General features: G+C 40.8%; 1 protein-coding gene and 2 long non-coding RNA genes across 10 annotated transcripts in view; 2 read left to right on the top strand and 1 right to left on the bottom strand.

The window, feature by feature from the left end:
- Nucleotides 1-11069, top strand: part of PAPOLG (poly(A) polymerase gamma) — a 32443-nt gene extending 21374 nt beyond the window's left edge. For 2 of the 3 annotated variants that reach the window (XM_032497604.1, XM_032497605.1), the window contains exons 14-23: nucleotides 734-853; nucleotides 1285-1394; nucleotides 3093-3214; nucleotides 3452-3627; nucleotides 4022-4110; nucleotides 4191-4411; nucleotides 4948-5013; nucleotides 5200-5256; nucleotides 6990-7084; nucleotides 7255-11069. In XM_032497604.1, the coding sequence (XP_032353495.1) occupies nucleotides 734-853; nucleotides 1285-1394; nucleotides 3093-3214; nucleotides 3452-3627; nucleotides 4022-4110; nucleotides 4191-4411; nucleotides 4948-5013; nucleotides 5200-5256; nucleotides 6990-7084; nucleotides 7255-7468 (1270 nt within the window). In that variant the 3' untranslated portion in view covers nucleotides 7469-11069. The remainder of the gene's footprint in view (nucleotides 1-733; nucleotides 854-1284; nucleotides 1395-3092; nucleotides 3215-3451; nucleotides 3628-4021; nucleotides 4111-4190; nucleotides 4412-4947; nucleotides 5014-5199; nucleotides 5257-6989; nucleotides 7085-7254) is intronic. The other variant, XM_006191326.2, reaches the window with a different exon arrangement.
- The window catches only part of LOC106730475, a 69496-nt gene that overhangs the window by 609 nt on the left and 41899 nt on the right, over nucleotides 1-26988 (bottom strand). For 2 of the 6 annotated variants that reach the window (XR_004326354.1, XR_004326351.1), the window contains 3 exons: nucleotides 14250-14368; nucleotides 8498-8712; nucleotides 3182-3297 (listed from right to left, as the gene is read on the bottom strand). This is a non-coding gene — a long non-coding RNA (uncharacterized LOC106730475). Of the gene's footprint in view, nucleotides 1-853; nucleotides 3298-3417; nucleotides 3609-8497; nucleotides 8713-14249; nucleotides 14369-26988 lie in introns of those variants that run through there. The other 4 variants (XR_004326355.1, XR_004326356.1, XR_004326352.1 and 1 more) reach the window with 4 other exon arrangements.
- On the top strand, nucleotides 14409-24085 carry LOC116668998. The gene is made up of 3 exons (XR_004326357.1): nucleotides 14409-15558; nucleotides 16774-16888; nucleotides 23434-24085. It is a non-coding gene; the product is annotated as an uncharacterized LOC116668998 (long non-coding RNA).

A 26988-nucleotide genomic window follows, 5' to 3' on the forward strand; every position in this document is an offset into this window, starting at 1 on the left:
AATAATTACTGTCTGGCCCTTTACAGAAAAAGTTTGCCAACATCTCATTTAGATAACACCAAGGAATAACTCAGTGTTTGTATATCTGCTGTTGGAGCACAATTATAATGTGTAAGCTTTTTCAAGTGTTTAAAAAGTGTGAAAATGTTCTAGTTATTCTAATTCATAAAATCATTAATAAGTTAACATTAAGTGACAGCAATCACATTTCTTAAGGTAGAAAATAAAGTTGCAGAAATCTCCTGAAGCTTTCTGTATTTTAGTAGTATCTGATCTTATTTTAGTGAATTATTTTTAAAATATCTAGTATCAATTTTGTGAAGATTAGAGCATGTTTATTTCATGAATTAAGTGCCAATTGTTAGCTTTTTTGTTAACAGTTGTATGTTAGTTTTAGCATTTAGACATAAGACTTGAGTAGAAAAAGATTTAGAACCAGATTAACTATAGTTTTTATTCATGTTCCAATCATGACTGTTACGGCCTTAACAGGCAGAGTATTTTAGATTGGGAATGCATTAGATATAGATAAATTCTTAAAAAGAAAGGGAAAGAAACATAGAAATTCACTAACTTATTTACTTGAATGATATTTTAAATAGGGTCCCTTGATATATTGGACTGAATTTCTTAAATGAACATGTAAAGCATCATAGCTAATATGCTGTTTGGTTTACTTGGATGTAGCTTCCAAGTTGAATATGGAAAAATCTTGTCTGTTGTTTTATTTTAGGGTTGGATTAGTAGAATCTAAAATACGTGTACTTGTTGGAAACTTGGAACGGAATGAATTTATTACTCTTGCCCATGTAAATCCCCAGTCATTCCCAGGAAATAAGGAACATCATAAAGAGTAAGTTAATTATTTTTTAATATTATATATCTTAAATAATGTTATCTGACATAGTATTGTTTAAGATCAGTTGTGAAATTGTTACTTAACAGGCATTGATGATGGAGGATGATACATTGTATACTTGAGCGTGAGTGGTCATGCATTAAAACGAAGTACATGCTATGTTGGTACCCCACAGACCCCAGCAAAAACTCCATCACAATATTTGGAGTATCTTTAAATATATTTTAAGTAAATCATTTTCAAAGCCACTTAATCTTCTTTATAATAACGCAGGATAACTTAATAGTGTTCTTGGTGTCAGTTTTAAGAATTTGGCCAAACCACTAAAATATGCTTATACTTTTCATAGAGATGAATTTTTAATTACTAAAGAGCATGTGTAAAATTGTGAAAATTAATGGAAATTCTTAAATTTTACTTTATAGCAACAATTATGTATCAATGTGGTTCCTTGGAATAATTTTCCGGAGAGTAGAAAATGCAGAAAGTGTTAATATAGACCTGACATATGATATACAGTCATTTACTGATACAGGTAAGACTTGGTCCTTATAGAGCTGTGATTCTCAACTTTGGCTATAACACAGTATCATCTGCCTAGTATCTGGCTGGCTATGTTTTTTGAAGTTCCACAATTGGTTAAATGAATATAGTACATTTATATTATGAAAATCTGTGCTGCTATTAAAAAAGTAAAGGCATGATAAAACAATTTCCAAGACATATTAGGTGGGGGAGTGGGGCACGATTGCAGACTAGCGTGTATAGTGTGCTACCATTTGTATAAAGAAGTAAAGAAAGAGTATGTGCATGTTTGCTTAAAAAAATGGGGACTATCTCTGGAAGGATATACAGTTTTAAAGAAAGAAACTGGTAGAACTGGTTCTTTTTAGATCAGGGAGAACCAAGTGTGCCTACTGGACTGGGGTGAGGAGACTTCGCTGTATACTCTCCAGCCATTCTGTATCATGTGAATGTGTTAACTGTTTTAAAACAGAAGGAAGACTAAAGAAACTCTGCAGGTGATTTTTAGTGTGCAGAGCCAGAGTTTATAATCACAATCATAAAGATGACTTGCTTATTATGTTTTTTTACATGAACTAAGTATCAGTCGGTACAGACTTGCTAAATATGTTTCAGAATCAATGAAAAGAGTTTTCACATCTGGCTCTCTAATAACATCTCTGTGGAATATCTTAATATATCTCTTACAAATCTGGAGTTGTCTTAAAATCTGGAATAGTATACACTCATACTATTAATATCTTGGTTAGCCCATCTGAGTTTTTCTAAATTCTTTTGAACTAGCCTTCATATTTATCATGAAAGTGTAGGTTCCTGTGCATCACCTTAGAACTATTAAATCACACACTCTGGGAAGCAGAGCTAGGAGTCTGCACATTGAACAAGCACTCCTGGTGATTGTTTTATAAGTAATCTGGAACAAAAGCATAGATACACATTTTCCCATTCTAATTTGGACCTGTTTTTCCAAAAGGAGGAGGTTGGGAAGCTCTGTTTATTATAGATTTATAAAGTGTTCTTCTCCAGTTAGAGATACTAAGGCCCCAAGAGAGTAAATAATTTACATTTCACAGTAATTACTGTGCAAAAGAAACTTTCCATCCTTGGGTAAGTTTTGGGTATTCACAGTTAACATAGGTTAAATAATTTACGTGGTAGTTAATAATACTGATTTTCTTATACGGTGTGAAAAGCACTAGAATGGGAATCCAGGGCTGTGTGTATACCAGTTTCAGCAAGGCATTCAGGGCTGTTGAGCCTCATTTCCCCACCTGTATAATAAGGGAGTACTTCTGGATGGTTTCTGATATCTGACATTCTGTGCTTGGTGTAATAAAAGAACCTTCATGGAGGAGGAGAGCTTGAGTTTGCATCTTGGATATTTAGTATAAGGATTAACTTGGACTTGGGCAAGTAATTATAAGAAGAGATTGCCTTTGGGGAAAATAGCAGAAGATAAGATTTGGAAAAAAATTTTCTTCCATACATTTATTTGTTAATGAGATTTGGTTATAGGAAAGTCTTAAAGAGTTGACATGAGAAAACTAGTCAGTACTTGAATAGGATTGTGACGTGAAAATGTTTTGGGAGTATGTATTTGTGTGTTTGTATAGTAATGGGGATATATTGAAGGTACAAATTTCAGAAAAAAAGCAAAGCCCTTGATTCAGAAAGAATTTCCCCATTTAACATACTGACTTTGTTACAGTGTACAGACAGGCAAACAATATAAACATGCTAAAGGAGGGAATGAAAATTGAAGCAACTCATGTTAAAAAAAAACAACTTCATCACTACCTTCCCGCAGAGATTCTTCAAAAGAAAAAAAAGGTGAGTTTGTACTCTTAACTCTCCAAGTGGAACTCAGACAAATGATCCTGGGACCAAATTTGTGTTTTTTACAGCATCCAAACCTATTGAGAATAAAGGAAAGTACAGACAAGTCAATCTAGGACTAAAATCTTACTTTCATTAATCACAAAAGATAATTTGTTATATGTACTTCAGAATTGAAACCAGTCATTTTTATTTACTTTTTGAAATCCTGAAAGTTTTCCTCTCTTTCAGCAAAGTCTTTCTGATGTCAGTCGAAGTTCGAGTGGCCCTCAGTCCAAAAGATCATCTCTGGATGGCAGTTGTTTGGACAGCTCCAGAGACACTGATAATGGAACACCTTTTAATTCCCCAGTGTCTGCAAGCAAACCTGCCAAGCCTGATGTTACTCCTTCAGGAGAGACAGAAAGGTATGTATTTTAAAACTTTTCCTTTTAGTCTTCAGTTTGAGGATAAACTTTTCTATACCTTTGCTTACTTTTTTTTAATTGTAAAAACATTTTATTTTGCCAGTTACTAGTTAGTTTCTTATTTAGAATTACTTGACTGTGGTAATCCTGTGGGACAAGGTATAGATTTATGAATAGGTGGGAGTACATAAGTACACAGGAACAACAGCTTTTCTCTTTAATTTTTTCTATTAATTCTCCCTGGGTCTTCTTCCTCCCCCAACCCTTTCTCTTCCTTCAGTCAAATGTTAATGTAGGAGTACTGAAAGAAGTAATCTGAAGTGCTAAAATAAGAGTATTTTAAATACATGATATTTAAATAATTTAATGATGATAGTTGAATACTTTTTAACAGGAATAATGCTGATCCTGCTGGTATAATTGTGGAAAAGCCACTGAGTGTCCCGCCAGCACAAGGGCTATCTATTCCGGTCATTGGTGCAAGTAGGTATTTACACTTTTCTTAGTAATTATTCTACTACATATCTATTTAATTACTAAAGTCTTTTTTTTTTCCTTTTCAGAAGTTGACTCTGCAGTAAGAGCTGTATCACCCCCAGCTGTATGTACCATTCCTACTGTAGTAGGACGAAATGTCATTCCTAGAATCACAACACCCCACAACTCTACCCAGGGGCAACCACATCTAAACGGAATGTCAAATATAACTAAGAATGTTACACCCAAGAGATCCCATTCCCCATCCATCGATGGGTCTTCTAAGAGGTTGAAAGACATAGAGAAGGTAAAAATTCAACCTAAGTGGTGATTCAGTAGTTGATTTTTTTTCAAAGTAAACTTAAAATAGTGCTAAACAAACTCACAATTCTTTAAAGCTATCTTAGTATTTAAAAAGTACTTACTTACCCAAACCCTAACAGGGTAACACTAAATTGTTCATCTTAAATTCAGATTATTTATGTGTCTGAAAACTTGAATGATTGGTCTAATTTTCTCCTTGACTTACATAGAAGATATTATTGGTAACTAATGAATCATATTTATTGTGTGTTATAATGTTGATCTCCTGTGCCTCCAGTAGGTGGTGGTAAAACTTTCGTCATCATCTGAAATGATTAAAACAAAAAGATCCCTCAAACTGTAGAGGTTAAGGATGGCAGTCCTCCTCAGAGTCAGTCTCCTCCCTCACAAAACCATCTTTGTTATAGTTTTTGGTAATAGTTTTGGTGTTAGCCTAATCAATAATTAGTTTCTCGGTTTTGTATAGATTTATATGGGTTTTGTAGGTAACAACAACTCATTTTAACGTTTATATTTTAGTTTATTCGACTTGAATCAACATTTAAGGAATCACGTGCTGCTGAAGACAGAAAAAGAAAATCAGTGGTAAGTATATTAGTAGTGTGCTTCAAAATGTTTACTTTTAAAGAGCCATGTTTCAGGAAGAGTACTGTATTCAAAAGTAGATCAGATTAGATCTGTCTGTCGAATTTTGGTTAGGTTTTATTTCATGTGGAAATAAATATTTGCTTATAGGACAAAGTTTTCACTTGTATGTAATTTTGTTTTTAGGATGCAATTGGAGGAGAATGTATGCCTATTCCAACTATTGACACATCACGCAAAAAGGTAACAGTCTTATTTTGTAAGTAAAATACATAGGTAAAAATTCATGGGCAATCTACAGGTACAAAAAAGCTTATTAAAGAAGAGCATAGCACTGAGTGAAGGAAAAGGGTAATACGATTTTGTCACTATCTTCAGAGACCAGCAGTATAGATGGAAGTTGGGGACGGAAATAGCAAAGTATATGATTCTAAATGTATGTACCTCAAAGTCTAGAAAAGAGGGAGTCATTTAAGACAGTTTATTCAGGTTATGTTCAACCTTTGTTTTTATTTTAAAGAAGCAGTTTAGTGCTCAGCACAGTAATTTCTTACCAACACTTGCTAGTCTGTCTTTTGTTGTACACCACTGTTTTACTGACAGAATCTAGGTTTGGTAGTAGAGAACTGTCCTTACTAATATTTTGGAGGAACCACATATATTGATGTACAGGGTAAGTACCTTAAAAACATGAACTAAAGAGCCCCTAAATCTCAATTTTAAAATTTACTTTCAAAGGATTATCATTTATATCGCAGGTGCTCAAAAAATCAGCCTTGTCTAAGTCAGAAAAAGTCCTTCTCTGAGAGGTTACAGTGAACAAAATGGCTTATTTTCACCCCCTATTAAAGAATAAAGTGTTTCTCATCACAGTCCACTGTCACCCTACCAGGTTCCCCAGGATGTATCAGCCATTCTAAAGCAAAATAGGAAATGTCCTCATAATGTATTAGTAGTAGAATTTGTAAAATTTCTTTTATTGCTAGAGTGGGTTACAAAAAGTAGGAGTGTGAAATTATGTATTATAATGAAAGAAAAAAATTTAAGATGGATATTAAATATGAAAGTGTGAAATGACATGTCTGGGTTTTGCTTTAAAAGATTTCAATTATAAAAGGTGAAAGGCATAAACTAAACAAATGTTGCAAATTTTTAATAATATTTGAGTCTTGGTTGTGGCATCTAAGCCTTCATTGTCCTTCCCAACCTCTACTTTTATGTATATATAAAATTTTTCATGTGTTTTTGAATGGATGTAGGTGTAATATAATTTGTTTAGCCAAGGTAACATGAGAAGAGAATTAACTCTTGGGAGTCGTCTCTTGACAAGAAGCTAACATACTGTTTCCATCACATAACTGTCTGTATTTTAGGTTTCTATCTTTGTTTCTCAATTTCTTAGATTTTGCCTTCATTACATAATAATCTTTAGTGTCTTCCAAAGCCCTCATATTGATGTCCCTGAATTTTACCATCACTAAAGTTACCTACCCTGACTTGCAAGTGAGTTTTCCTGAAAACTTTCTCTCACATGAATATATTACATGAAACTAATTGAGGGATGTAACTGGATACCAAATTTTCCTCTGTATCACACACATTTTTTACCTTGCACCTTGAGTTTCCTGTTTAGTGACCATGCTTTTCCTGTTTCTCTTTACCATTGCCTGACTCTGAGGAGGACTGTGTTCTTTATGCATTTCTCAGTCTAGGAGTGGCCATGTTTGTTAAGTCCTCTTTGCTATACATACAGTCTTCCACTTCTGCCCTTTCCCTGTCCCTCTGCTTTCCACCTCTGTTTAAAAAAAAAAGTCCACCAAACAGGAAGTACCTATGAACACTGGGAGAAAATATTCAACACATACTTGAGTTTTTAGCGGTTTGGAGAAAAACTCAAGTTTTATGACTTATTTACTAGTTGGACCTTAATAATATGTATTTGTTTTTCCTTCTTTGTTTCTGTTTCTTTCTAACAGAGACTGCCCAGTAAAGAACTCCCAGATTCATCATCTCCAGTTCCAGCAAATAACATCCGTGTCATCAAAAATTCCATTCGACTGACCCTAAATCGGTAAAAGCAGTGCCTCCTTACTTAAGTGAATATGCAATCATTTAGTGGCATAGATGCAGCCACTCTTTTTAAAATAGAAGTGGCTGTCATACATAAAGTAAGGTGAAAGTTACAGCCATCGGCCTAACAACCTTGAAGTGGTTTTTGAACTCTCACACTTTGACCTGCAGATGCTGTAGCATTCTCTCATTGATTGCTACATACACTTCTCTGAGGATCACCTGCCATCAAATTGTCATCTACACTATTATGGCTTTGCGTTGGAAGTTTTACTGCCTTAACTTTCGATGCTTGTTTCTCTGTTATGGGAACCAGTTCTTGGCTCTTTGGACACTGATAAAACAAGTCCTGAACTTTCTTTTTTTTTTAAGTCTTATGTTGTAATCATTGTATAAAACTGAAAAAGTTGAAAAACAACAAAAATAATTTTCCAGATTTTAACACATTTACTTTAGCATTGAAGCCACTTTGTGAAACCTGAGATGAATGAATGTGAGGTATCTTTTCTGCTTTCCTCATGTGTGTAGATGTACTTATTGTCTGTTCTGTTGATTTAAATTATTTTTTCCCAGCTTGGCACATGGAATATTTAAATTATTTTTTTTTGTGCCTTTCTGTCCAAATGTTGCATAGTTACCAGGGAGGATTAGTCCCGTGATTACGTAAGAGTTGGGCACCATAAATTCTCTGTATTTTGCCTCCTATGGAGGCCTTCGAAGTGCATCTTTATTAAGAATCAAAATACAGCCAGGATACTGAAAGTCAGTATATGAATGGTGAAATTGTTACATATCCTATCTCATGCCATTCTTGTTGGTGTTTTTTTTACTACGGAGCAACTCATTCCAGCATCAACAATAAGATACCTTTAAGTATGGCAAACTTGTATTTTTGAGGTGTACAGTTAACTTGGCATGATAACTCCTGACCATTACTTACCCCACAACATCAGTTTCTTCATGGACTAGGCATGCAGAAATAAGCAGTAGATTTTACTGAAACATAAAGGCATTTTTGAATGACACTGTTACCATTAATTGGCTCAGGACCTTTGTAATTTTTATTTGAATATATGAGTTGTCTTTTTTTTTACACTGCTTTTTTCAATGCATTTAATTTTTTTTTAAGTTTCATGAACGCATGCTCCATTTATTAAATCCATAACCATGTAATTCTTGTAATATGTTGATTCAGTGTTTTGTAAATGAAGTCGTATGTATTTTCAGAGTATTTTTGTATGTACTGTAAGATACCATCTTTTCAAAGAGAAAACTTTAAAACCTTTACTGTCTCTCTTTAGTCTAATTTTTTAAATATGGATTATGCTTAAATTATTCTTAAAATGAAAATGTATAGATTGCACAGCCAGGAATGCTGGTATATATTACCTTCTTCAGTCTACCTTTCACTCACCATTTAGTAGATCCAGTAGGAAAAACACAAAATGGTACATTAGAATAGTGCAGGGAAAATCCTGGGTTACATAGTTTGTAGGACTCATGCGATGCTGTTCAGCCGGTGGAGTAATGGTCCATTTTCTCTTGCAAGCCATTGACTTGAAATACTTGAATTCTGATTGTCAGAGAACAGTATCCTTCTCCCACTCCTGTTCTCTGACTCCTAGGTCTCTGAAATGGAAATTCTGGTGTTTAACTTTTACAAAGGAAAACTTCTTTAAAGAAGAGCAAGGAAAAAACAATGATTGTTCCATTATTCACTTTTTATATAGCAGAAGACAAGAATGAACTCCCATAACCAAGTTGTAGCTTCCTTGGCAAAGCTGTTCTCTTAGCTGACTCTTTTCCTTTATTCGGATATTTTGAGATTTGTCTGATACTCTTATTTCAGCAAAAGTGAATGATTATGAAAGGACTGAATAATTCACCTGACTTCAAACTGAAAACTTCTTTAGTAAGGGATTTAATTTTATATATTTGATGTGTTTTACTTCTATATTTATCTATTATCTCCTATTATCAGGCTTTAAAATCGAAGAATTCCCCATACATATACCCATGTTTACCCTGTTTTATAAACTGATTCTTTGGAATAACTAGTGGAGTTTCCCTTTAATATGAAAGCAACAGGCCTAACCTTTGTACTATATAATACAGTCATTTCTCTTGTTTTAAGGGTCCATTCGACATGGGATTAAGACACAGCCAATAGTTTAGTGTTAGACTTCTCAAAGAAAGCATTCTTCAACCTGTTTGGTAACTGGGGAACTGATGAGGTGCTTGAGTTGGTGGGTTTGGTCAGAAATGAAGTGTTTCCTATCCTGAACAGTAGGTAGAACATGCAGCACAGTTGACCCTTGAGCACGGATTTGAACTACACAGGTCTCCTTATACGTGGATTTTTTTTCCAATAAATATAGTATTTGTATTTTCATTTTACAGATCTTTAAGTGTGGGGGAAAGTTGATGTTCGATTAGTGAACACAATATGTGGAATCAAAAGAACTAGGGTTTGAGTCCTGATTGTATCCAAACTGTTCCAGTTTCCTGCCCTTTGGTGAGTCACGTTATCAATTTCTTTGTTTTTGAGATAGCAGTACAAGTGTTTTCAAGGAGGGTGGGGGGTTGACGCCCCTAACTCCTGCATTGTTCAAGGGTCAACTGTACATTTTGTTAGAGTAGTAGGAGCCCTCATTGTACTAGTTCCAAGTAGGTAAGATGGAAAGGAATAGTCTGCGATTACATGCTATGTTCAGTGGTGTTAAGTAGATGTGTTTGATTTCAAGTGTTGAAACTATACCCAGAAATGTATTTTATAAAGTCAACCTCTTCTTCAGTATGTAGATACATGTTCATTTTCACAAGGGTATTAAATTTTAATCTCATTTTTAGTGACTGGCTCTGAAGAACAGTTTATAACAAAGGAAAACAGTTATCTGCTAGTTTAAACCTTAGGGACTTATGTAATTTGAGAGACAGGATACACGGCTTAAAATCTTGTAAAATCAGGGCAAGAGAAAAAGGAGGTGGGGTTAGGAACCACAGCTTTTCAGGATTGAATACTCCCAAACTCTTTGAAATTTTTTCCATAAGATGTTTCTCTGGTATATGTCTAAAAATGTACTGTGGCTCTTAGCTAATCAGGTGGGCTGATGGAGGACTCTGGAACACTGAATTTCTAAGTTTTTTAATAAATCATATGAAACTTCACTAGTATTTAGAAAAACATGACTGGATTTATGAATGTCTCATGTTAACTTAGATTCACTAACAGGGTCAAACTTAAGTTCAACAAATTTCAGCGTTAAGATTGACCAGAGTAGAATAGCCTAGAATAATCATTAGAAATGGTAAAAAAAATAGAATTAATCATTAAAGATCCCAATCCTTTGGTTTTGGTAGCATTAAAGTTCTTATTCCTCCATGTTTGTGGTTCAGACCAGAATAGACTGAATAGGCCAATAAACAAAACTTTAAAGAAAAAAATTTTTTATAAATAAAATTGTGTGTGTGTTTAAATAACTACCTACCTATTAAATCTTCCAAAGCTTAGAATTTAGGTCATGATGATAGTGATGACTATAGTACAAGTGATGGAAGAAAACCGGTCTCAATAATGGTAACTATTTCCTTAGGATTTTTTAAATAGGATTGTACAAGGTCAGATCCTTCCCCAATTGCCTATTTTTTCTGAAATAATTTTTCTGATATAATTTTATATTTGAAGTTAGTTGAACATGCGATTATCAGGCTTACTATAATTTTTAATGTCTTGCTGCATTTTTGCTGCAAAGATCCACGTCATTACCTTAAAAAAGGACTTAGGATATCTTTGAGGTAAATGGTGCTACATCACTTCACAGTACTATGTAAAATGAATGCAGCTGCTGTTCCTCTCTAGATAGCTGTTTGTGTAGTTCATATTAATTTTCCTGCCTTTTATTTGGACTGTCTTATTTCCTAGTTGTACACAGAAGCCTCATTATTTGTCTGCAATAAGTAATCAAATAAACTTGCTTTGATAAATAGCTGTTGATGATTGACTGATATTATTCGGGACTAACTCAGAAGTACCAGACATCTACTTATTTTTCAAACTGACAGACCCTTTGGCAGATAGCAGTATCCACTACCTGCTTAATATGAAAGCAAAGCTCACCCTCAACTTGCCTGACACAGGATATCTTATTAAACATTAGCAAACAGTAGCAAATACTGGGGGCAAAATTCTACCATCCTTGTGGTCAACATCAGGTGACCAAAATTCTCTACTAATAGTGGGACCCAGGTGCATTTAGCACAGCTTTTGAGTACTGTCCACAGAAGTAAGCCACAGAGCTTGTCACATTCTTGTTGATAAACAGGGACTTGTTTTTAGCCAATCTGCATATCTTGATGTCTAGTACTTAAATTCACAAGTAAGAGTCTGCGTGTACATCAAGATTATTAGCAAGCCCTCATGGTACCAGTGGAAACGCACTTGACATTTATTAAGCTAATTAAAGCAAAGCCTCCAGTATTGATTGAGCTGTGCATGACAGAAGGACTTCTAACAGTCACTTGTGAAGAACACTGACTGGAGTGCCAGCTGACCATCCCTGGAGTGTAAATTTCTGAACAGGGCAACTCACTGCTCCTGGTATAGAACTTCAACACAATTACCACACTGTGCTGAAATGCTGAGGTAAATTAACATTGTAACAGCTTCTTTGCAGATCTGAATGCATTCAGGTATTAAGGGCAAGATAAAATTTGTTGCTTTTAAAGCACATGTTCTAAAAACTATCTTTCAAACCATATGATCCAGCCAAATATTTACTTATTACTCCTTAAAAAGACACACTTCTAACCCTTTCCTTGCCAATCTCTATTGACATTTTGAGCCTAATGGCCCCATAAGTCCTTCCATGATAACCTGGCCAGAGTCAATCATCCTACCTTCCTAACATATTACTTGTACTTTTTAACATTTCAATTAATCTAGCTTGCATAATAGTCAGTTTACCTACTTGCTTTCCCCTGAGAGGTTCTAAGTTGAGAGTAGGAACCTTTATCCAAGAATCTTTATGTAATGAGTGCCTGGAAAATACTGAAGAGGAAAATGCATAAATCTTATTTGGTTGGTTGGCTCTGATTTTTTTTCTCTTTAATTTGAAGAGGATTTCTATAAGAGAGGCCTGATGAAGGAACTAAGATGCAGAATCAAACAAAATTTAATGAAAATCATTAAGGCACGTTTTTCAACTTTTTCCAAGTGACGATCATTAAGATATGTTTTTCAAACTTTCTCAACTGTAAAGCTTAGTTAAAAACATTTTATATTGTAAGCCAGCACATGTATACATACATACATGAATGTGTGTGTATATATGGCTTATGTATGTATATGCACATATATAATACAAGTTTTACAAAATACTTTCCTTACTATGCGAGATACAGGTTGATATTTTAGGTACTAGCTGTAATTTCACAAAGGTGATTTCACAACCTCGAGAGTTGTGACCTACAACTTGAAATATAGTGCATTAGTTCTCTTCCCAAAAGTTCATCTCAGACTTGGATCATCTTTCTTTACTCAGTCTGCTCTAGAATGCAACCTGTTAAAGCAGGTAGTGCCGGGAAAGACAGCAGGTGAAGGACAGATACTCCTTTCTCCCAGAGAAATCTCACCCCAAAAAACTTAACATCTTTTTATCTATTGATAATAAAATTGTGAAAGCCAAAAATCAACAAAGGGCAAGAATTGGGAAGTTTGGGTATTTATTTTTGTATTGGTCAGCTTACCTCAGCTGGCCAAGGGATGTCAATCAATCCCTGGCGGGTGGACTGGGTATAGACTGAAGAATGACAGGCATATCTTACTGACCAAGAGTCGCTCGAGTGAGATGCATAAATTATTTAGAAAATTCTGTTGTACACAGGGCTCATATTATATCCCAATATGGTCCAGGGACTCAAGAATACCAGAGAACTGGGGTTCAATAGTAAAAGTATGACTATCTCCTGAGGAATTCTAGACCATAATTATACGTGTTTAACATTTCCTAAGCATTTAGGATATGCCTTTTAAAACATTATGGCACTTAATCTATAATGATCCTAATGAGATAGCACTATTCTCGTTTTTACAAACAAAATTGAGACAGGGATTATGTGACCAGCTCCAAACTGCATAACTACTAATCGGCAAACTCAGGAAGTATGATTCAAAGTCTAGTGCTCAACCGTATCTCGCATTTATGAAAGAATTTAGATGGAAGTGTGGATCAAACCCCTGCCACCTGGCCTTCTGTGGAGTCTGGAACTTTTGAGGCAGGCCTGGCCAGCAGCAGCAATGGTCATTTGTGCCAGGCTGCAGGGGGCACTGTGGCCTCCTGCCTGGAGCTCAGGGCTGAGTCAGGAGAGCCCAGTTCTGCCTAGGCTCTACCACTCACATCCGTGTACCTACAGTGGACACTTAGTCCCCTATGCTTTGTTCTCTCCCACCTTAAACACTTGCCCTTCAAGCCTCCCAGGGAAGCTGTCACAAGAAAATATTCCAAAAGACTGGCAGGGTCTACAGACAGGATGGACAGACAAACTTAATCTCCCAGAATAAGAGATGTGTAGCATTCCTTAGCCATCAATCTAAGTGAGAGCAGGAAGCAAAGAGATCCAGGAGAAAAAATACCAGGAAAAGAAAAATGAAAATGAAGTTTCACTTGATATGCCTGATCATCATGCGAGGATGTGAACACTTCTGTCAGAGTCTGAGAACAACCAAGTATTTTTTTTTAATGACATATATTCATTTCAGGGAAATCAAAAAGTTATATAAAAAAGGAAATATGTCTACAGTATATCACATGGCTCAGCTATAAATATTCACCAACTCATAATAACGTAAGTAGAGAATATTGAACTAGCCCCAAATTGTACCTATACTGGGAAGGAGTGTGTAGGAGAGTGAGATCCTCATCTTCAGTAGCAGTGAGTGGAAAATATCCAAAACCAAAGAGCCTAGCATAGTGGAAGCATGTTAGTTAGAAATAATAGGAGAAAAATAGTAACTGGGAATAAATAATGGGAGAAAAGTCTTAAAAGACTTGAAAATAAATGTCTCTAGGGAACAAACCAGGACTGAGGAAGGGAGGCAACCTTTTTTTCTTTTTTAAGAAGACTTATAGAACTTTTTGCCTTTTAAACTAGTATATCCACCATCTTACCAGTATGCTGTTAGAGAATGTTGCAGACTTTGGAACAGACAGATCTCTGCTCCCGTATCTTACTGCTTGTAGGACCTTGGGTTCCAGGTTACCAATCCGTAAAGTGAATCTATCAAGACCTGTTTCAGCAGAAGAGCACAGAGAAGTGGTTTAGAGGCTCTGCATTCGGACAGCCTAGGCTCAGATTCCAGCTCCGACTGAGAGAAGTTGAGGAAATTACTTCATTTCTCTGTTCCTCAGTTTTCCAAGAATAGCAGTTGTAATAACAGAATCTACCTCAAAGAGTTGCTAAATGCATTAAAAGAGATAGATAACCCAGAAGCCCCTGGCACACAGTGAAGTTTAATTAATTTTGAAGCATTAAGGGGGTTACACAAAACTGCACATCATGCACTAGGCAAGGCACGTGGCCCTGAATGGGCATCCACTTCTAAACACACATCCAAAGAATCCGAAGAAGCCAGTGTCTGTGTCACCTCAGCCAGACGGAAGTCCTAGATCACCTCCCACCCAGTGACGTGGCGATAAGTGGCCCTTGCCCTGCCGCCAAGTCCCTCTCCAAACGTACACAGAACAGTTGTTCTATTTGGAGAAAGTACATAAAACTCATTTAATTCTTAAAGAGTTCCACTGGCTTGTTCTTCAGTCTACTTAAGGGTTACAACAGGTTAGACTGAGCTGAGAACCTAACAGCCAGGACTCAAAGAGCGTGAACCTCTCTGGTTTCAATGAGCATCCTCTTGATTTCAGGTGAGACTACACCTGTAAAACTAGCCAGACATGGAGCGATGGCCACAGGAGTGATCCAAAGCCACACCCTACCCAGTCATAACTACACCTAATTACTCCCGCCTCTCCTGGGAGTGAGACAAGACTGCCTGGCCCAGATCCCAAGTCACTTCCTGCCAGGGCTTCACAGCAATTCAAAGAACTTCTAAGTGCAGGTTCTTTCCAAACAGATTGGTTTCTTAAAACTCACAAGAAGTCAAACACCAGAAAAGAGGGGATTTCTGAAAGCCACCCACTAGGATGGCAACTGGTACTCGGCAGTTTCAAATATTAAGAAGAGAAAAAAAACTCAGCGTTGATTAGGCAGTATCTAATCTCCCTGAGCACAGGAAGTGAAGGCGATTGAGTCTGATCTGCAGGAGGCCCTGAGGATGTACAAAAGCAGCCACTCCTCCAGCAAGGCCCACTCACCGCCTGCAGGGACGCCTGCTTTTCCTGCCTCCAGCTGAGCACACCAGAGGGAAAGCACCATTAAACTCCCTGTGAGCTCGGAGCCCATCAGCTGCACCAAGGTCACCAGGTGAAGGGGATGGGGAAGGAGGGAAGAAAGGATGAGATCAGTCTGACAGGCTGAGTTGATGGGGCCAGTGGAAGACAACAGTCATGAAGCCATTCATTCCATAAATGTTCATGGAGCCCCTAACATTCACCAGGCACTGAGTTTGCCACCCAAGACACAAACAAGAATGAAACTGTCCCTGCACTGAAGGGCCCGTCAGACTGGTAGACAGTTGGCAGACATCTGGGTTCCACCACACTGTGGGAGCACAGCAGAGGGACCCTACTTCCGCCTTGGTCAGGGACGGTGTTAGGGAAGAACAACCTTGGGGTAGAATGTTGCAGGACAATTAGGAGTCTTCCAGGCAGACAAACAGTTGGGAAAGGTGGAAGGGTGAGAAGCAATGCAGAGGAAACCTCATGCAAAAGATGAAGGTTCTGGAAATTAGATGTTATAGTAGGACCGTGTGAAAGGTGTACTGGATGCATTTGAGGAAGAGGTGTAAGAAGAGGCTAGAAAGGCAGAGTCCCACTACCTGTGGATGGGAGAGGGGGAGAGAGAGGCAGGGAGATGATGAGGCTCCTGCTATGGTCTGGCTAAGAAACGTGGAGGGAGGAAGCCAGGGGAGCAGAGAGGGGATATGTTTTGAGAGGTTTCTGAGGTAGGATGTGTAGGATCTGCTAACAAACTGGATGAGGGAAAGAGGAGAGGATAGTTCCCACTTCCCTTGGGTTGGAAGACATTGTATCGTCCATCAATTCTGAGAGTACAGAGGGAGTGTTGGGGTGAAAGGGTCATGAACTCAGCTTTGGCTGTGTTGAGTTTGAGCTGCCTCAAGTTCATCCTCATGGAGATGTGCAGTAGACAGTGGGAAATACAGGCACACCTCATTTTATTGAAACTTGCGCATATTGTACTCTTTACAAATTGAAGGTTTGTGGCAACCCTGCACTGAGCAAGTCTGTCGGCATTTTTCCAACAGCATTTGCTCACTTCCTGTCTCTGTCACATTTTGGTGATTCTCACAATGTTTCAAACCCTCCACCAGCAAAAAGATTACAACTTGCTGAAGGCTCAGGTGATGGTTAGCATCTTCAGCAATAAAGTATTTTTTAATCAAGGTTTTTTTTGAGACATAATGCTATTGCACACTTAAGAGACTACAGTAGAGTGTAAACCTAACTTTTATATATGCACTGGGAAACCAAAACATTTGTGTGACTCGCCTTATTGCAGCAGTCTGGAACTGAACTCACAGTATCTCCAAAGTATGCCCGCACTGGCCTGGAGCCCAGGAGAGAGGCCTTGGCTGGAGGCCCGGACAGCCCGGTTGGCAGGGTTGCATTTACAGGTATTTGTGAGTGGGGACCTAATCTCACGAGACGAGTTCTCCTACTAGAGAAACAGGAAGGGGGGCAGCTTATCTGATTGGTCACTTGGGGAAGGAACTAAGCATGTGCAGTCAGGCCCTGAGGGCTCACCCCATCTGGATCTATCCCTCCAGGTGCTGAGTGGTTCCCTGGAACTGCAGTAGGGTGGTCTGTAGAGTGAGCCTCTTGGAGCAGACCCAAAGCCATGGTCTCCAATCAGCATTATCAGTAATAAAGCAAATGTCTGGATCTCCATCTGTCTCCTACAAACTCACAAAGGAGAAGGTGTTATTTATTGAAACCACTGCCAAACTCCCAGCACTACTAGTGTACTTTTTGTTTGCTGTACTCTTCTCCCCTCTGCATTCCAAGCAGGTGGTCAGGCCTGGAGTGGTTCCTTTCCTGAGATGTTCTTGCAGAGTGAAAAAGCAATCATCCAGCAGTCTGTGCTTGGTATTCCTGGGGCGGGGGCTTTGAGAGCTGCAAGAGGAGAGAGAAGAGATTCGACCCTCGACTGGGGAGAGGGGAAGCATCAGCAGGTCCCCAAGGACTGGGGTCTGGACATTACTGTGTCAACTCACCAGGGAGGTGACAAGTCCTCAATGAGGGCAGTTGATCAGTGTAGTTGGGAAGGCTGGATCCCAGGCCCAGGACACTCACTTTACCAAGAGTCCATTTGCTCCAAGCAGCAAGGTCATTGGCCCTGAAGGAACCATGGGGCCAGACCAGGGAATGTCTCAGCATTTATCAGCCAGAACCAAAGACCAGTGGCTTTGCCTAGAGGGGCCTCCCAGGAGGAGCCAACCTTGACACACCCCTGGGTGGAAGGGGGTACAGTCAACAATCACTGAGATTAATTTCCTGCCAGCACAGTAGAATGGGGGCCCACTGTCAGACTGAAGTTGATTTAAACCAAGTCAAGATGTGTTATTTCCTTCACCTCAGAGTTGGAAGGCTAAGATTCACAGCTCCGACAACAGTTAGCAGAGCATGGAGGTACTGGGAGTACTGAATGCGGGGTTCAGAGGGAGTGAAGCCAAGGAGTGTGGCAAAAGCCTGGACAATCTCAGATTTAGGGGTAAGTGAAGAAAGATGGGCTGAAAAAGTGAAATCAGCAAGGCAAGGGACACTAAAGAGAAGCGTTAATAGCATTAAAGACTGCAGAAGTCAAGTAAGGCTGGGAATGAAAGGTAGCCATATGATCTGGCATTTAGGATGACCTTAGCAGAGCAGTGCTGTGGAGGTGGAAGTGAATGCAAGGAATAAAGGTCACATTCTCAAGAAGAGCAGCCGGGGAAGGAGGGAGAAATCAGAGGTCATAGACCAAAGTGGAGGGTGGGTTTATTTTTAACTTGGTGCATTAAGTTTGAGAAGGAGCCAATAGAACAACAGTGGATACTTGATAGAGCTACATCCAGAAGACAGGAACATTTGCACCTGTTGAGGAACTAGCCCAGGCAGGGAGTAGGAACGTGGAAAGGAGGCAGAAGTGGTGCCAGGCAGCTTCTAAGATGGTCCCCAGTGACCTCTGCCTCCTAGTATTCATGCCCTTGTGTAATCCCCTCTGCTTAAGTGGGGCTGGACTTACTGACTCACTTCTTCTTTTTCTTTTTTTTACTTTTTATATTCAAGCCTTTTATGTATTTTGAGATACTTTTTTTTAAATAGAGGTACTAGGGATTGAACCCAGGGCCTCGTGAATGCTAAGCATGTGCTCTACCACTGAGCTATTTCCCTTCCCTCTACTAGCTATTCCCCACCCCACCCCCTACCCATGACTCACGTCTAACAAACAGAATGCAGCAGAAGTGATGGTATGCCACTGTTGATACTAGATTATAAAAAGACTGTGGCTTCCATCTTAAGCACTCTTGTCTTGCCCTCCCTTGGATCACAACCCCTTAGGGGAATCAGTTGCCATGTGTAAGGTGGCCCCACGTAAAGGCCCACATCAGTGACCCTAGAAGAGGGTCTTTGAGCCCCCAGACAATAGCTTGACTGCACTCTTATGAGAGACCTTAAAGGAGAGGCACCCAACTAAACCACACCCAGAGTCCACAAACTCAAAGATAATAAATGTTTGTTATTTTAAGCCACAAGGTTTTGAATGCAGCAAGAGATAACTATTAAGAAGTAGATACGTTTGCATGTAGGGAAGGCAAACATCTGAGGGAGCATGTGCTTTCTGAAAGCCTTCCACTTTCTGTGCAGAGAGCAAATTGAAAAGAAGAGCAAAGGTTTGGCGTGGCCACAGTGGAAGATGGGAAATTTGGCTGGCTAAGGATGCATGAAAGAATGGACCATTACTTTTAAGGGCTCAACTGACATTGGTGATTAAAAAAAAAAAGTTGAAGCTACTGCAATATACAGTTAAGAAAATGTTGTCTAGCTACTTGGACAACCTGAAACAGAAGAGAGAGAGGTTACTGAAATGACCAGGACTGGGAGTCTATACGATGATGGAGTAGAAAGCCAAAGCAGCTAACCAGTTGAGGATGCCAGCAAGAGACGGGCTACAGTGATGGAACCACAGGAGGGGAACAAGAGGTAGCTGGAAGGTCATGACTGGATAGGTAGAAAACGGTAGGCAGCCTCAATGAAGCTGATGGGTTGATGTGATGGGTTTAAGAGTGAGAGGAACCAAAAGGCCCCATGTTCAGAGGGCAGCAGTTCTGGGTGTGCCCATGGGTGCAGGTTTTTTGAACAGTGTTCTCTCTCCCAACTCCTCCAATCTGACCTCGAGCCAGCCTGAGATCCCTCTATCCCATCACCATGCTTCAGCCACAGCCATGGTAGGTTGCCCTCCCTTCCACCACCATCTTTCCCCAAAATACTCCTTTTCGACTCTCAAGCTCTAGCTCATGTTCTGCGTCCCTAGTGAGGTCCTCACAAATGTCTCCCATCTGAATTAATGCCTCCCCACCCCCAGCCCAGTGTTGCACCCATTACAGCCTTGACGTCTGCCATACATTATCATTAGTTTGATGGGGTTTTATATTTTCTCCACTGGAAGGCACATCCTGACAGGGTAGACAGTGGGAGCCAGGATGTTAGGTAGCTGATGTTCCCAGCAGCATGGCTGACTTCAGTCAGTGCTCAGTACTGAACTGGACAAAGAAGTTAAATAATAAGGCGGAAGATACTAAGCAGACAATAAGTCTGCCCGAGGAACTCAGAGATGAAAAAGGCAGTGGGTGAGAGCTACTGTCCATGGAGCGCCTCATTCACTGTGTATCTGCCAACACTCACAACAGCCACGCACGGGAGGTCTTCCAGAGTTTGGAAAACTAAGGCTCAAAGGTTCAGACACTTGGCCATCACCTGTGCCTTTACTCCTCCCTAGGGTCTCATCCAACCTCAAGAATAAAATCTATCAATATGCTGGTAACTCCCAGAATTCCTTTCCAGCCCAGCGTGCTCCCACGCTGGACTGAAGACACAGCTCCCACTGCCTCTGTGGCACCTCTAATAGACCTCCCAAAAGCACACAGTCACAAAGTCCTGATTTCCTCCCCAAAATGTTTCACTCCCGCAGTTGACTTCATCCTTGTAAATGGCGGCTCCACTTTACCAGCTGGGACTCAAAAACACTGACTCCTCTCTTTCACACACCCACCTCCAGTGGTCCTGTCGGCTCCACCACCAAAGGGAGTCTAAATTCAGCCACCTACTCCCCTGCTTCCAGCACCTGCCGGGTGCAACCAGCACCTCTCACCTGGATTATTGCCAGATGCTCCTTATCATCTCCCTGCTTCCCCGCCTGCCCCCTTCAGCCCATTCTCAGCAGAGAGGTTCTTCTCAAACATAAATCTGATCATTCCACTCCCCTGCCTAAAACGTTCCAGCAGTGTCCCACCTCCGATCCTCTGAGGGCCTCCCAGGCCCTGCCTGATGCAGACTCCTGTCAGTCACTGCTCTGGTCTTTAAAAAAAAAAAAAAAATGTTTTTAACAGAGGTACTGGGGATGGAACCCAGGACCTCTGGCATGCTAAGCATGCACTCTATCACTGAGCTATACCCTCTCCTTGCTCTGACTTTTTAAATAGCTTTTTCAGATAGAATTCACATACTATACAGCTTGCCTGCTGACTGTACAATGTGTGGCTTTCAGCATATTCCCAGAGCTGTGCAACCATCATCTCAATAAATTTTAGGACACTTTCATCATCTTTCATCATCTCAAAAAGAAACTCTGCCTCTGCTTGCCATCGCTCCCCAATCTTCCCCCCGCCCCCGCCCTAGGCACCTGCCTTCTGTCTCCATAGATCTGCCTGCTTTGGATCCCAAGACCCTCTCTGATTTTATCTCCTGCTCCTGAAACCCCCTTCTCCACACCTCCACCCTCTTCCCCTCTATCCTGGCCTCCTGGTGCTCTGGGAACATGCAGCACACTCCCTCCTGAGGCCCTTGCACCACAGTTCCCTCCACCTGAAACCCACGCTCCCCAGGTCTCTGCACAGCCACACATCACATCTTCCCAGGGAAGACCCTGACCTCCATGCAAAACAGCACTCCCACCATCATTCCCTTACCGCCTACACCCTGCTGACTTTTCCCATGTCACTAATCATTATATACAATGTAACTTGTACAATATGTAACAATATCATACATAATAATTTATATAATAGATATCATACGTCATATATATGACATTAAGTGTACATTTCTTTAATTGCCTGAGTCTCCCTGCCACCCATGAAATACAAGCTCAGAGGGAGGGGTGTTACCACTTTTGTACTTTTAGTGCCTTGAACAGCACCTGAAATATACTTTATAAATATTGCCAAATGAATGGCAGAAATAGGGACTTGAATGTGAGTCTGTCGGACTCTAAAACCTATCTATACCCATGGTCACTCTACTCTGCAGGTCTTAGAAAATGGGAAGCATCTGAACAGTGGCGAAAGGTAGAAAGGTCTAATGCCGGCGCTCAGTGGGCTGGATGCTGAGGTCCCTTGCCCCGCTCTCCCCTCAGGACGGGGTGTGCATTCCCCCCTCTGCTGGGGGAGTGCTGGCAGCCAGCAGCTCACCACTGCATCTTCAGGGCTTGCTCTGGCCCCAGGAGAGCTACCACACCCAAGGCCACCCTGCCCCTTTCCAGAGCAGCCTGTATCCAGCGGTCAGTCTGGGGGTTAGAGCCTGCCCTGCCCTGGGTCCACTGTAAAGGTCCATCCTAGCTCCAGAGCTGGCAACAGCAGATGAAGCCTGTGCTGTGACAGCATGGAATTTCACCATTCCCTCTGTCCATCCTGCTTCCTTTCCTCCCCACTGCAGGTGTTGATCTTGAGATCACTCCCCAGTAAAACCATGTGCACGCAAATCTCTGTGGCAGAGCCTGCTTCTTGGGGTCCTCAACCTGTGATGCTTAGAATAAAGCACCCAGTGACTTCCCAGAAAGGTTGAAGGGTCTTATGGAAACTGGACACAGAACAAATAAGCAGGGCCTCTGAAAGCCATGCCAACCACCAGATGAACCAATCCTACCTGTTGTCTGCATGAGCCCGGCTCGTCACATCCCTTCTAACAAAGTAACACGGAAAGGGAGAACGCGGTGTGTGCGGTGCGCGGACCACCACCGCCGCCCTGGCTCTGGAGCGTCCCTCACGTGAGAGCAGCTCCGTTTCCCTCAGCTTGGGTCCCTGTCTGTGCTGCGACCTCACCCTGCTGAGCCAAATGTTCAGTGACTCATGAGTCATCGGGCTCAATCAAAATTTCCTCCGAGCTATGTACCCCGCCCCCACCCCAAGGACAGTGGTTTTCTCCACCTCCCCCTTCTGGAGCCTGGCTGCTGAGTGGGAGAGACCAGGGGAGGGGGAAAAGAGTCAACCAAGAAGTGACAACCCCAAGGGGGCAGCAATACCCCTGCCTGAAGTCTAGAGAGGTACAGGTAAAGTATTGAAATCATACTTGCCTGTCAGCCTTTTAGTTGAGTAAGAAACTAGAAAGTGGCTCCCTCCCTAGTGTGGGAGCAGCTTGAGGGCAGGGATCAGTTATCATAAGTAATAGTGAAGGCTGCTGGAGGGGGAGGGTTAGCTCAATAGAAGCGTGTGTACTTGGCATGCCTGAGGTCCTGGGTTCAATCCCCAGTACCTCCATTAAAGAAAGAAAGAAAGAAACTTAATTACGTTCCCCCAAGAAATAATTTTTAAAAGTTCTTAAAATAGTCAAGGCTGTTGCTCATTTAGAGGAGACAGCAGCCCAAGTGTGTTCTGAGCTCTCGACATGCATTCACTAGTTTACCCTCATAACAACACTAGGAGGCAGGCGCCATAGGTGTTACCCGCATTCTGCAGATGAGGAGACGGAGGCACAGAAAGCTGAAGAAAGGGATACACTGCCCAGGGGCCCTTCTTACAGCTAACCACACCCCCTCAGAAAGAAGTGGGTGGAGGGCTCCCCAGAAGCACGGACTTCTCTCCAAGCCCCCTCTCTTCCTGCCTGGAGTCATATCAGGGCTGCATGTGTCTCCTCGTGGCTCAATCAGTGATGTCTGCTTTCTCTCTGGTGCATTCATTCTTTCCAGATTTCTGACTTTCCATTTGCTCACAAGGGAAGGCCTCCTGGGGCGGAAACATCACGTGTGAGTTAAAGGAGAACAATGGGTGCTGAAGGCCGAGGAGCCTGAGTGTGGTGGCGGCATTGTGGTTCCAGAGCTTCCTCCAGGCAAGATCTGATCTTACGTGACACCCAGTGGGCCTGTGGAGACATTCATCACTTCCTCCCTCAACAAAAGCTGCTAATAAAAGAAACTTTTCCTCTCCTGGGCCAGTTGGCCGCTGTGCTGATTAGTGCAAGGTCTTCATGGACTCTGGTGGTTTCCTTGTCCTTTCAGAGTGTGGCTGTCCCTGCACCCCCAGCCCAGCCCCAGCCAACACACACCCAGGAGCATGGCTGTGTTCCACCTCGGTCATCTCTGGGTAGTGTTGCTTATTCCCAAGTTACCCTCCTGGACCAAAAAACGTGCCGACTGTCTTAGGTTACAGATTTTGGAGATGTGAGAGAGTCTAGGCTTAGCTAGACCAGTGTTCCCCAAACTGTTTTCATTATCACCCCTATGGAGCCTTGTCAGATACTTCTTTCTCCCCATGACATTACTGTAGATCAGCATATCTCAGGGCCAGGAGCCCCTGTAACGGCTAAGATTTTTCCCCCCACATACCTCTGCCCCTCCCCACCCACTTCCACCTAAGAAAACACCTTGGGGGCAATATCATCTGTTAAAAATACATGAGCTCAAACAACAAGTTTCTACTGTACAGCACAGGGAACTATATTCAATACCTTGTAGTAACTAATGGTTAAAAAATATGAAAACGAATATATGTGTGCTCCTACATGACTGAAGTATTGTGCTGTACACCAGAAATTGACACAACATTGTAAGCTGACTGTACTTCAATAAAAATATATTCCAAAAAAAGGACAAATGACAAAACAAACAAACAAAAAGAATACATGAGCTAGAAATCAGCAACTGAGGCCCCAGCCCTGGCATTCTTCCTTTGGGTGGTGACTGCGGATGCCCTGCCTCAGCACTGCATTTCTTGCCCCTGGTGGTAAATAAACTCCCATCCACCTCTGAAATCAAACCTTAAGCCAGAAGCAATTTCACTCCTAGGTAACTACCCAAGAGAAATGAGTAACTATGTTCACCGAAAGATCAGTACAAGAATGCTCAAAGCAGCTTTAATCATAATAGCCCTGAACAAAACAATCTAAGGGATCAGCAATAAGAGAACACATAAATAAATTAGGATACATTCATACAATGGAATGTACCAGCAAAAAAAAGGAACAAACTACTGCCACACATAACGACATGGACAAATTGCAAAAACAATGTGAGTGACAGAAAACAGACACAGAAGAGCATAAACTGTATGATTCTGTATCTGTGAGGTTCAAGAACAGGCAAAACCAGTCCATGGTGACATTCAGAGTGGTAGTCATCTCTGAGAAGACTTAGAGGGGAATTTTCTTCTCTATCTTGATCTGACAGCTGTACTCAGGTTTAAATGTGTATACTTACATAAGAATTCTACCTATACACAAGATTTGTGCACTTAACTCTGTAAATTATAACTTAAAATTTAAAACAGGTCCTTGAAATCACCTAAAAAATAAAAAAAATCTACCAGAGGTGCCCAGTTAAGATGCAGATTTCAGGGTCCTTTCCATAGGCCTACTCACACTGGTCAACAGTTTTAGTAGAAGGTGTTCACTGGCTCTATTAGCTTCTTGGTACATGTTCTCATATCATAAACCTAAAGAACTTGGAATGAATGGAACAAATGTAGTAAAATGTTCCCTGGAAAGCTGTGAAAAATGCAACAGAAATAAACCCCCATGTACTATATGCTTAAATTGAATCAATGTGTAGGCAAATCAGCCCCTAGGAGTGAAGGCTGTAATATTAGAGGCAAGGAAAAAAGGTAAAGAAAGGGATCTTTAGATTAACCAGTTTCTAATTGCCACAGTTGAGTAGTCTGGTTGCATCCCACGCTAAATCACTGTGTGTGGAAGGCAGAGAATCATATCTGTACCTGAGTACTAGCTCCGCCTACTGAGCTGTGTGACTCTGGGTAAATTACTTAATAGCTCTGATCTTCAGTTCCTTCTCTGTAAAATGGAAATAACAGAATTAACTTCACGGGTTGTTGTAAGGATGTAAGGACAAGTAACTTATGGTGAAAAAGAATATGAAAAAGAACATATGTATGTTCGTATATGACTGAAGCATTATGCTGTACGCCAAAAATTGACACACAGTATACTGATCGTACTTCAATTAAAAAAAAATATATATATATACACACATACACACAAAAAGAATTTAAGGACACTGTACCATGTGTAGAGGAGGAAAAAAAATCTTCTTCCCTCTGCCCTCTTAGGTTCTCTACCCTCTTAGGTTCTCTACCTGGGGCCCTGTAAATTAGACTGACAAGACAGATTAACAAGAGAGAAACAGAAGTTTATTAATGCATGCATTACACATACACATGGGAGTACCCAGTGATGAATAACTCAAAGGGGTGGTAAGAACATGGGCTTAGGCAGCACCTTAACAAAAGAACAACACACTTTTAAAGAAGCGACAAGAAAAGGAGAAGGACTTTGAATTTCTGGGGTTGCAAATTGTGGGAAGGCAAATACATGGCGTAACTAATGAAAGATAGTCTTGTTAGTAAAGTTTGTTAAATAGATTCCTCTGGTGTCATCTCTGAGCTGTTAAGGGTCTAGAGGTATTTCCAATGACTTAACTTCTGTCCTTTCTGGTAGAGAGGGGAAGAGGACACATCTATGAATTTCAGTCCTGCTTTTAGGAAAATAGGGAGAAGACAGCTTTTCTTGTAGCTGCTTCTTCTCAATGGCCTGCAGTTCAAAATAATCCTTATGCCAAAGTTGCCTATTTTGTGGTGGCATATTCTGCTACCTTTCATACGCCTGACATGCTGAGGGAGCTTGTTAAGTGTGGCTTTCTCCAATCTTTCCAGAAGTCTAAGTTCTTGTTTGCACTAGCTTCAGCTCCTCGTTTGCACATTAAGTATTTATTGGGCATATTTCGTACCAAACACTGGGCGGGAGCCAGGTCTGGAAGGATGAATGAGATGTAGACACTCACAGGAGACGGAGTGGGTAGAAGGACCTGGGAGCATGGGAACTGGGGATACCCTGCACAGTGCAGGCACCCCAGTCTCCAGGGACGAGGAAAGGCTTCTCAGAGTTCCCCGAGCTGAGTTTAGCAGCATAAATGGAAGTTACCAGAAAGGCAAGCATGAGGACAAACAAAGGCCTGGAGTGAGGAGAGGATCTTGCTCTGTAAACTTTATGGGTTCTCTTTCATGGGATGCATTGATTCAAAAGCCAGTGTCCAGAGAGAGGTGGCCTGTGTGCCAGGCACTGCATGGGATGCTGTGAGGAGGATGACTGTGTCAGGAGTCAGGAGATTCACCATCTGCATCAAGCCCTCCCAAACTATGACTATGGTGGTAGAAAGCAGGGGAATGACTTACACCCATAATCTGTATTTTCCCTGTGCTGTGAACCAACTGCTTATCCACAGAGGGGAGGAAAT

This window comes from Camelus ferus, chromosome 15 (assembly GCF_009834535.1).
Source record: "Camelus ferus isolate YT-003-E chromosome 15, BCGSAC_Cfer_1.0, whole genome shotgun sequence".
NCBI classification, from domain to species: domain Eukaryota; kingdom Metazoa; phylum Chordata; class Mammalia; order Artiodactyla; family Camelidae; genus Camelus; species Camelus ferus.